An 11,982-nucleotide genomic window follows, 5' to 3' on the forward strand; every position below is an offset into this window, starting at 1 on the left:
AATTTGACTTCACCTCGAAATCCTCACTAACTCGCTACTTGATGCATAATCAAATATTACGTGCTCTTAGTTATGAAATTTGACTTCACCTAAAAATCTCACTAACTCGTAGGGCTCGACAATGTGTTGTTTGAGCTCATAGTATTAGCATGGATATACACATGAATGAACAACAAGAAATCACATGCTAGTAATTGTGTAACGTAAGGAGATGTCCTTGGGAGCCACTGGAAGATCCATCTTTGAAATCTCTATATAGTACTTGTTGATCAAGCTATGGTTTGTAAAAATTATTTTAACATGAGGTGCATCATGGTGATTAAAGATATTTACATTTGATTTGACATTATTTCATATCACAAAAAATCTTGATTGGGAAATAAGCAATAGAATAATCAAATGGCATTGAATCAAATAGCGCGCAGGTGGGCCGCCAACCAAGTCAAGAATTGGTGAGGTTAGAACTAAATTGAAGTTCGACTTCTAACCAAATGATTGAACGATCAAGCTAAGAACCAGTTTTTGGTCCAAATTTAATCACTAAATTATTCCGATTACACCCACACAAAAAAAAGGGACCAATTAAAATACCTCAGCACCAGTCGACTAAACCAAAAAACCAATCGAACCCGTTAACTCTTATGTGAAAGACAATATTTACCAATGCTCCAATTTTCTCTAATACTTTATCCGGTGCCATGAACAAATTGAAGGTTGATAACTTGCTATGGAACTCCCCTTTTCTTGTACTAGGATATTTCTAGACTTGGAACAGAAAGTTACTTCAAGGCAGTGATGAATAGATATCTTGTTTGTGCATTCTACTTCGTACCAAACACAAGATTTGAACCATGCCCTACATATATATATATCTTCTTTTCTTTTCTTTTCTTTTCTTTGTTGTATGATGTTGAGGCAGGTACATGTTTGATATTGCCAATGGATTTCTTATCACGTCTTTTCCTTATGTTTGATCTTCCTTATTAAGCTGTTATTTGCAAATGCCTCTTACATACATTTCTAATGATCATGGAGTGCACTTTTAAACCCCTCCTATCAATTTTTTGTGATCCACTCCTTACAAACTCGACCTCAATCCCCAAGAACTTAGCAATCATCACCCCCAACATAGCCTTAACTTCACTCTCGAACTAAATAAGCAACTTAACGCTTGTTATCGATTTGTTTTTTGAGTAATCTCCACAAATTCAATTTTTTGTTCAGCCTCTACTCTAATTTGAAGAATGCTAGCAGTTTTCTCTTTCTCATTTGAACCTTCTCATTTTGTTTTTTAAATATCAATCTTTAAAGATTACACTCTACTAAGAATCAACGAAATCCCAAAATCATTTAATCATCTAAGTTAAACACTGAAGTTTTTACAACGTTAAAAGTAAATAATTACAATCGTTGCGCAATAATGCAAAATGAGCAAAAGACTGAGAAGCCATTGCACTTCTCGTTTTGTCCGTCTACAGAAGGTTCCCAACATTTTCAAAGCAATATTAAACCAAAAAAATACGACCGAGGGTCAGAGCTAACACGTGACACGTATTTATTTCTTCCCAAGTAATAATAAAAATAAAATCCAACGAATATATAATAAAAATAAATCCAACAAAAACAATAATAAAAATTAGCACAGCCAAAATAAATAAATAAATAAAAGGCAAACATAAAATATTGTAAGAAATGAGAGAGCATTAGGCGAGCGAGGGTGGTAGGTGTGAGATTTGACCAAACCCGCCCTCCACCTCCTCGCAACGGACTCGTCCCCCTCTCTCTCTCCCTCTCGATATATAAATACCCATCGCCACCCTCCTTTCGTCTCAGCTTGACGTTCCCAAGGAGAACACCAAGCTTTCAGTTTCCCCCAAAAAAAAGAGTTGAAAAAAAAAACAATACATCAATTTCCATTTCTCTAAATTCCATCCGAGTTCCCAACACGCAGCACCACACAATGCAGTCTCTTCTTCCGCCCTCACCAAACAATCTCACAAGCCCCGCATTCCGCCTCACCCGCCTCGCCCCCACCCGACTCCCCGTCTTTAAATGCGCCTACCGCTCCGACTCCGTCCACTTCCCCAACGGCGTCGGCTCCAGTCGCGCCGACTGGCAGAGCTCCTGCGCCATTCTTGCCAGCAACGTCGTCTCCCAGCAACCCCATACCCCCTCCGACAAATCCGGAACCGCTGAACATGTCGTCTCGGTCAACGGCCACAAGACCTCCGTTGACCTCGATATTGTCCCCATCGAAAAGCTCGAAGACGACAAGTCGTCTTCGCCGCCTCCGCCTCCCAGGGCGCTCACCATCACCGACTACTCTCCAGCTCCTATGCACGGCTCCCAGCTGCGCGTGGCCTACCAAGGCGTCCCCGGCGCGTACTCCGAAGCCGCCGCCGGCAAAGCCTACCCGAAATGCGAGGCCATCCCCTGTGATCAATTCGAAGTCGCCTTCCAGGCCGTCGAGCTCTGGATCGCCGATCGAGCAGTTTTGCCTGTCGAAAACTCCCTCGGCGGCTCAATTCACCGTAATTACGATCTCCTTCTCCGCCACCGCCTCCACATCGTTGGGGAAGTCCAGCTCCCGGTCCACCACTGCCTCTTAGCCCTCCCCGGAGTCCGAAAAGAGTACTTGAACCGAGTCATCTCGCATCCCCAAGCCTTAGCTCAATGCGAGCTGACTCTCACCAAACTCGGCCTCAACGTCGCCCGAGAGGCCGTCGACGACACCGCAGGCGCGGCCGAGTTCGTCGCCGCCAACAACCTCCGGGACACGGCAGCGATAGCCTCCGCGCGAGCCGCCGAGCTCTACGGCATGGAGATCTTGGAGAATGGGATCCAGGATGACTCGAGCAACGTGACACGCTTCGTGATGCTGGCCCGGGAGCCGATCATCCCCCGTACGGACCGGCCGTTCAAGACGAGCATCGTCTTCGCACACGACAAGGGGACGTCGGTGCTGTTCAAGGTCCTATCGGCGTTCGCGTTCCGGAACATCAGCCTGACGAAGATAGAGTCGCGGCCGCACCGGAACCGTCCGATCAGGCTGGTGAGCGATTCGAACGAGGGGACGGCGAAGCACTTCGAGTACCTGTTCTACGTGGACTTCGAGGCATCGATGGCGGAGGTCAGGGCACAGAACGCGCTGGCGGAGGTGCAGGAGTTCACTTCCTTCTTAAGGGTCCTGGGAAGCTACCCCATGGACATGACTCCTTGGAGTCCTTCCAGGGGGGGGTGATTAGTGCAATTACTTGATTCCTTAGGCCCCGAAATAGTATAATTATTACCACGAAGAACAAGGACTTGGGAGAAAATTTGATGTTTTTCGATTTTCTCTCTCATTCGCTTACCTACCCTTTTTTATTATTATTATTTTTTTAATATTCGATGGATCTGAATCCGGATCGATGGGTGGGCCCATGCGATCACAAACAAGTGAATACAATTTGGAATTTGGTGTTTGGGTAATTATATTTATTTGTAGTTTTACATTTTTTTCAGTCAACTTTTCTTATGTCACGTGTAACAATGAACAATTAGAATTCTTTTTTTCTTTTCCTTTTTGTTTGTATTTTTGAGATTATTTTTCTTTTGTTTGTGGTGCCGTCTGTATTCGAAGATTACAGTTCGATTCGTAACGTTATTGTCAGTTGTTGAAAATTAGTGTTATTTTAGCAACATGTGGTTCTTTAAAAAAAGTCATTCATCATTTTTCCAAAATATGATATCGATTTTGTTATTAACTTATTTTTCATATTTTTTCGGAGATCAAAAACCCAAATGCTTTTTTCGACAATTAAGTATTTATCATTGTATTTTTTAAGTATAAGCAAGCAAGCACTGCCGCCCTTTTTTCCAAATTAAAAACATGCAAAGATGCACAATTTAGGTGAATGGATGAGAATGTTTGGAGAGGCTCGTGCTTGGGGTTGTTGAAACACTTGTCAAGGCATGTCTTCACCAACCAAAACCGAGCGATACAAGTCTAAGTTTTGATTTGAAGCTATTGCGAATAAGTCAAGTCTCCGAACTACATATAGAATAAACTTGGAGTTGGGGTTCATGCACTTACCTTTGTTCTTGTTTCTACCCCATTTTCACGGCTTCACCAACCAACCAAATGAGTTCCATCAACAATATCACTATCGTTCATTATTCTTACAAATGTGAAATTACCTTCTACTATAGAAAACTACTCTCGTTTTAAAGCAAAATTTCATCGGCAATTTTCGGTCCGCATACGTGAAAACCGACAAATTTTGTGTAGTTGAGATCATAAGGTAGAGTTTACATTACTAAATGGCTTTCAGTGGTTGATGCAAGAAGCAAATACTTAGCATATATATACGAGCGATTGGTCCCCAACTTTCATTGCAGATTGGATTTGGTCTCCCAACTGTTCATGAAGTTAACAAAATATGTACTATTGGTCCATCTGTGCGATTTATAAACTTTCACCCGAATTTATATTTAATTGTTTCACCTTTGTTTAAATTTGGTCTGTAAACACATATTAGAATTGAATATATTAGACATTTTGTTAAATTTAGAAACCTCAATTAATGAAATTTTAGTTTACGACAAATTATAAACTATAATGAAAGTTCAGAGACCAATTATAAAATTTTCGAGTCCCTAGTTTCAAAGATGTAAAGTGAATTTGTTTGCCTTCCTCTTTGGGTGTCATTCTCATCTCCTCCTATTTGTACGGTCACAGTTAAGTGACGTCAACATTTTATATTCTTATTGTTTTTTGTCTTATTATTTCTATAAAAAAAAATCAATATAAAATGTTGACGTAGCTTAACCGTGATCGCACAAAATAGGAGGGAATGAGAAGGACACCCAAACAAGAGGGCAGACAATCTGCCTCCCAAAACAAATGTGTCCATAGTCTTATATCTTGAAAGGAAAGCTTGGTCTACCCTTAAATGATTGGATTATGACCAAAATTATATACAAGAGTGATTAAAGTATAAGAATAAACAATGTTAAGATAGGATTACGTGGGTGATTTAGAATAAGATAGGATTATGTGGGTGACTATATAAAGGGTGGTCTTATCACACATCTCCGGTTAATTTTTATTCTTTGATATTTTCCAATTCATTTAATTTGATGTTAAAAGTTGAAAAGAACGTTGAAGGTAAAAAATGATATGTAAATAGTATCATCCTATATATAAAGAATATTCATATATATATATATATATATATATATTTTTTTTTTTTTGAATAAACTATATGAGGTAAGCCTCACAATGAGTTAGCGATAATGTAGTTCAAAACCATTTTTGACGAGAATCAAACATAATATTTCGCTTACAAGTAAAATAAATAATATTAAACAAAATAATGAGAAAGAGAGTTTGGTTGGGTGAGCAGGGGCATGGGGGAGAAAATGGGTTGTGGTAGGTGGAGCAGTCCGCAATTGTGCTTTGGCAGCTTTGCTTGCCAACAAGTGGTCGATAGCCACTTCACTTCGCTTTCACCCTGACGCCCTCCCCACCTGTCCCTGACGTTCCTCGGTATTTCCTGACATGGAGTGGGCCGTATTGGTCCCCATATTGCATCAATAATTTCTCAATAATTAGCTTTCTCTATTTAAACATATTGGGTATTTATTTGGGAAATTGAATAATATAATCACGTATACGCGAGATGTCTCGCTTAGTATAGCTAATTTTCTTGATTTGTATTTGGTCTCTACAACTTCCTAATTGTCATGTACAAGTCCTTGTCAAGTAGGAACGAGCTCTCCTTAACAAGGATTGCTCAGACTCCCGTGTGGTGTTTTAGATTAGATTAAATTAAATAATTTATTATGAGAACTATTAGACTTATCTTCTTGTCTTATTTCTTCATTCATGTTATAATCTTACCTACCACTTTAAAAACATTAAATAATTGAAATGTTATTTCTCCACTTACTATTATTCTCAAGATAAACCTTACTATACGATATATATATACACACACACACATATGAAGTTATAAAATTATCTCTTAAAAAAAATATAAACAAGTAAAATATAAAACTCAAATTAAGAAAGAAAAGCGAGCAAGAATCAGAGGGAAGAGAGGACAGAGATGGGAGTGTCAAAGGAGCAAGTGAAGTCTTCACTGACGTCAAAACTAAACCCTGCAAATCTCAGAGTAATCGATACATCTGGAGGATGTGGTGCTATAGCTTTTGCTATTGAGATAGTATTGGAGGCAATCTGAAGGAAAAAACATCAGGAGTATCAGGTATCTAAACCTGCCGCTTGAACATCCATCATTTCAAAGGTTTCAAGAACACAAGTACGCGAATTCAAATGAAAAGTTTGGTGGCAAAAACATGTGCTAATACTAATCGTAATATAGTAGGCAAAATCAAATATAAATTCACAGTAATATAGTAGGCAAAATCAAATATAAATTCAAAGCCATCAAGGTATGTAAATTCAAATGGAAAACCACATAAGTATGCAAATTCAAATGGAAAACCACATAGGTATCCAAATTCATGGATAAACTTCGACAACAATAAATTCAAATGACCCGCACACAAAATTATTCTTCTACCTCTTCAATGGAAACATAATTTTCTACCTCTTCCATAGAAGCGTCACATTTTACCTCTTCAATAAATAAAAGTCATCTTCTAAGTCCTTTTTCTTTTTTTTTCTTTTTTAGCTTTCTCTGAATGAAAGGAGATGAAGGGATGAGTTAGGATTCGTCTTTAGACCACTATTCTAAAATCCCCGCCTATCACCCCTAGGCGGCTGATCATCGTCCCGATTAATGCCAAGGTGTTTGAAAATTAAGAAATGATGCCTAGACCTGCTGAGGCGCTCCCGTCTAGCCCGCCCAGACCCACCTAAACACCTGTCTAGGTTGCAACTCACTTAGATAGAAAATAGATAATAGATAATTTTCCTTTTGCATTTTATTGTTTTCAATAAATTGTAAGAGATTTATTGAACACTTAAATAAACACACATTACATGTTTGCTCCCCATGTTTTCATTATGTTCCAATACTTCATAATATATATGTCATTCTATTTTCTAGTTTATGATGAAATTATATATATATTTTTTTAGTATAAATAGACACTTATTTTCACGAAAATGCAATAGATTTACTTAAATCTGCCTAGTCCGCCTAGGCGCTAGGCCCCAGCCCACCGCCCGACTAGCACCTAGCATTTTTTAGAACCTTGCTTTAGATAGAGCGTGGGAGTTATCTTGTCCAAACTTTTTTAAAAACAAATAATGCAAAAGAGGATAAATAATGTCCTTACCAGTCATTTTACAAATGAACAAAGTTGTAATTAGAAAGTTCATTAAAATGTGAGTGGGATAAGACACTGGAGGTGTAAATAACATCACTTTTTATTATTTTCAAAGTATGTTAAAGGAAGAAATAGATAAAAAAAATTACAGACTTAACTGTTGAAGAGAAATTACTTATTAAGAAAACTTGTATCTTTCAATCCTTACAAAATGGTAGGATTAGATTAAACAAGTTTCATTTTTGTCTAATTCCTCGCACACCACTATTGTGAATAATTAATCTCGTAGAATCCTTCTTTGTTTTTGTTGAAAAATCAAATAACATGAGTTGTTTAATTTAATTTAATTCTAGACATAAAGCGGTAAAATAAAATAATAAGAAAATCTAAATGCCTTTAAAAAGGCACAAAAATTAAGTTGATTTTCAAAATTTCTTCAATTTGGTCGGTCATGCCATTTTTTGGATTTTAAATTTCATGCCCTTTAGCAACCACACACGCATAGCACTTTTGCATTTATACCAAGTGACGGGGTTGGAGAAGGTCCAATTGCCCATTTTTTCGTAGGTCTAAAATTGAGTTGGTGTAAAAAACATATACGTAATTACCAACCCAAATGCTGGATTGACTTCTGATTTGGTTTTATTATTTGCTCAATTTAATAAGGTAAGAAATCCTTCTCTTCCTCTTGTATGGATTGTTTTGTATTTAGTATATCAACACATAATTTATATAAATATTTAATTAAAGTATATCTAAGGGAAGATATTATGTGTTGCCGCCAATTTTGTGATTGAAGCTCGAAGGTTCTTATTTGACATATATACTACAAGTTAGGTTGTCCATGTCACAAGATAAATAAAAAATAAACGAATGTTGTAACCATGGAAAAATAAGAACAAATGTGCCGGTATTTTTCTTAATTTTGTAAGTAGAGGACATTACGTTTGTAAGTCGTAAATGACTAGTTCAATACTAATTTATTTTCATCTGCCTAATAGAAATGAGTATCAAAAAATTAAGAAAAAAAAATTGTGTAGGCTATCAACAAATTAACTTTGCAAAATTATTGGGTTTGAAGTGAAACAAAGAGAGGAAAGTTGGGCCATCCACAAGTTGAACTGGACAAGAGAAACCAGGGTCATAATGTTTTCTTGGGCTCGGAATGGCCCAAACTCAATTGGGCTAAAAGCCTAAACCCGTAGTTTTGTTATGATCATTGGGGTTAAATGCTATTGATGACAAACTTCTGCGGTACCAGTGTTCGAACCCCAAGTAGTTAGGGTGGCTACGATAACAGGAGTAGGCTAGATTCAGTGTTTGAAGCTATTCAATGTTACAGTAAGGGGGAGAGTAGAGTATCGAACTCAAGATGCAACGATTGCCAGGTCAAAACCCTATATATTCACAAACATATATAATGTACCACTTGCGCTAATGTTGAAAGTTGGAGTGCCAATGATCATATGGTTTAATAGCAATTGGTCACCTCTTTGTTTGAGCTATCTTAAGTTCAAAATGCATGATCGAAATCTATTGGATGTAAGTGATACCCTTTTATTAGTTGGAAACACTGGATTGTTTCGGTCCTCTATAAAGAAATTTCTCTCTATCAAAAAAGAAAAACGATAAAAGAAATAAAAATTACAAACTAAAACCTAGAAGCGAAATAGTTATCCGTCATACTCTAGAAAATTAAACATTTATCCCATAGTTTAGGGCACTTTGATTTTGTGGAAAGTCTCTGGTGGAGAAGTATGCATTTGATAACATGAAACAAAAGGTGAAAGAAGCACAATTTTTCTTGATCCACAAAAAGAGAGAGAACCTCTGAGCTGTATCAAATGGTCTTAACGATTTATATGTGGCCTAATAAATTAAAACATTGCAGTTTGGACAGCCAAACAAGAGAGACTTATCCATGCATGAGATACAATCAAATCAATAACGTCGTCTGTCTGTAGCCAGAGAAAAAGAATAAAAATAAATTAGAATCATACTGAACTTTTAACTATGAAGATAGACGACTCTATATTTCGTACGTCTCGTGCTTTTCCACGAAATTGCGAGGAATACAGCATGAAAATTAGTGAAAAGGAAAATAGAACGGAGAAGTCAATGTCAACAGCAGAAAGCAGACTACAAAGCGACCAATTTATGCCGGTGCCCGAATTCTGATAACTTTAAGATAGTGGAAAAAAGGTGACAGTCTAACAGTTGTTACAAAAAAAGGGTAATACAGTTCATGAATAGTTTGGCACAATAATTGGAGCATATAGTGGCTTTTGTCTGTAGCTTACATTTGGGTAAAGATGAAGTGATTATGGTTCCATTTTAAACAAGATTTCATTTAGATAGGTGACTACTAGCTAAGGTGCATTTCGAGCACATAAATTTATATGATTGATATTCTAAATGACTAATTTTTGGGGAAAAAAATTCAAATTTGAGTGCAAGTGATGAGCACATTACACCACTTCTATCAAACACACGACATTACATGACACAAAATGCATAGTCAATACACACTTAAAATGCCAATGTTCCGGTTGCAGCGTATACAAACCCTAGCCATCATCCAATCTCAAAACTTCAAAACTATACTTATATTTGAGTCCAAAAAGTGTTGAGTTTTATATTCTTAAAACCATTTGCAATATTTAGAGTTTTAAAATTTGAGAGTTTTTGTATCAGAGAAAAGGCATCGAAGTCGATACTCAAATTTTGAGTTTTAGCAATTTGGGTATAAGAATTTGATTAATTGAATTCATAAATCAAATTTTCTTGGTTGAATAACATTTTTCTTAACAGCATGAGGTGGACTCAACTTTTACACCAAAACCCAACTTTGAATAGCCGAACAGAGGCATAAACTATATTAGACTCAAATATCATATTTGATTTCAAATTTTCTTCTACATTAGAGATGCTCTAATACGTATCAGAAAATATAATCATGCACTAAAACCAGTAATGGGTTATATGAGGATAATACTTAGGTATTCACTAGGGAATAATTTATATACTCACCTTCTGATTTGGTTCTGTAAAAAAATATCATGTGTTTTTTGTTTTTTAAAATCTAAGAAAAATTAATAACATGTTTGTTATTTAAAAAAAAAATTTAAAACATGTGCTAGTTAATCATTAGACAAAAACAAAATGTAAATAATCATTGGTGAATACGCAAATATTACCTGTTATAGGATATCAACAACAAAATAATGAGTATACAATGCCAATGTCACATAACATAACTTGGTCAAACATTTCATCATTTCATGAGTTATCATGATCGTGTTCTCAGTTCCCTAGAGAATAAGTTAGTATTCACAAAACCCAAACCCAATAATGACATTTGCTACGATAATTGTTTATGTTCAAACAATAAATGATGGATTCAAACCTTCCCATGGAAAAGCATAATCTCCTTTACCATTCTTTATTAAGAAGAATCAAGACACATGGTTCTCTTTGGTTTTGGTGAGCAATACAATAGAGGTCAGGAAGAGATTGAAATATTTTTATGATTTTTTTTGGCCATCGTAAAGGTGGACTGCTATGATAAAGTCACTAGCTGATCCTCTTTTTAAGAAGGAAAAAAGAAGAAGATACACATGATTCAAATGGTTCAAAATATCCACATGCATGTAGATTGGAATTGTTCTATATTCTAGGACATTGATTTTTTTATTTTTTAATCAAATTTAGACATATGCGTAAAATTATAAGTACATGAAAACCCTAATATTTGCTCACATAGTTTGTTGTTAAACTATACAAATGATTATGGTCCCAAATATAAAATTTTCATGTTCAAATTTATATCAGAATTGCATAATCAACAAGATTAAGGACATAGATTTATACATACATACATACATACATATATATATAATTATTTTATAGAGCAATGATTTCTTAGACGTCAGTTGTAATAGAATTATTATGTTCCTAAAAATATGCTTATGTTGCTGGATAAATATACTTACGTTGTCGACTAAATTATAAAATTAACTTGATTAATGCCCTAATTGTTTGGTTGTGAATCTGAATCATCAACATAGACATCTTATCTTAGGTGACATAAAAGATTTAGAGCTCACTAAACAAAGTTGTGATCAAATTGTGCGCTAGCACATATATCATCAATAAATATATGCTAGGGATTGGTTTAAATAGCATAGAAACTCGGTAGAAATATAGGAATGGTCTGATCACTGATGCCACTAAATACATACATGTGATGTGGAGCACTTGTAAGACATTGCATTTTTAGTAAGAAGTCATTTCATCTTCATATGGTTTATAACCAGACAACACGATATTGATGCCACATGTCATCAGATGGTGACACGTAAAATGAGAACAACATACACAATACAGTATCATCAGTCTTCCTACGCCAATTAAATAAGAACATACATTTTCAATTCATTAACAGATAATATTACTGTAGCGGTGTGTCATGTTATGTCTATATAAGTCAGGTAAAATTTTGTAACGATGGCAGCAGCTGTCAGCTTGACCAAAAGGTTGACTTGTGGACGCTGTCAACCACGATATAACATTGATTTTTTTAGTGTGTTTGGGCTCTTTTGGACCACTATATGGCAGACAAACACAAAGATAGGCAATGACCAAACCAGCAGCAAGCCCTCTCTCTCACACACACATATACATCTGATATATCATATACCA

General features: G+C 36.1%; 1 protein-coding gene across 1 annotated transcript; it reads left to right on the plus strand.

Moving 5' to 3' along the window:
• The first annotated feature begins 1,641 nt into the window (after positions 1-1,641).
• On the plus strand, positions 1,642-3,561 carry LOC137715501 (arogenate dehydratase 3-like). Its single transcript, XM_068454846.2, has one exon. It carries the CDS (start codon positions 1,961-1,963, stop codon positions 3,239-3,241), a length of 1,281 nt encoding a protein of 426 aa, XP_068310947.2. The 5' UTR covers positions 1,642-1,960; the 3' UTR covers positions 3,242-3,561.
• Positions 3,562-11,982: the final 8,421 nt, after the last annotated feature.

Source organism: Pyrus communis, chromosome 3 (genome assembly GCF_041283825.1).
Source record: "Pyrus communis isolate YQ-2024b chromosome 3, ASM4128382v1, whole genome shotgun sequence".
Taxonomy (NCBI): Eukaryota; Viridiplantae; Streptophyta; class Magnoliopsida; order Rosales; family Rosaceae; genus Pyrus; species Pyrus communis.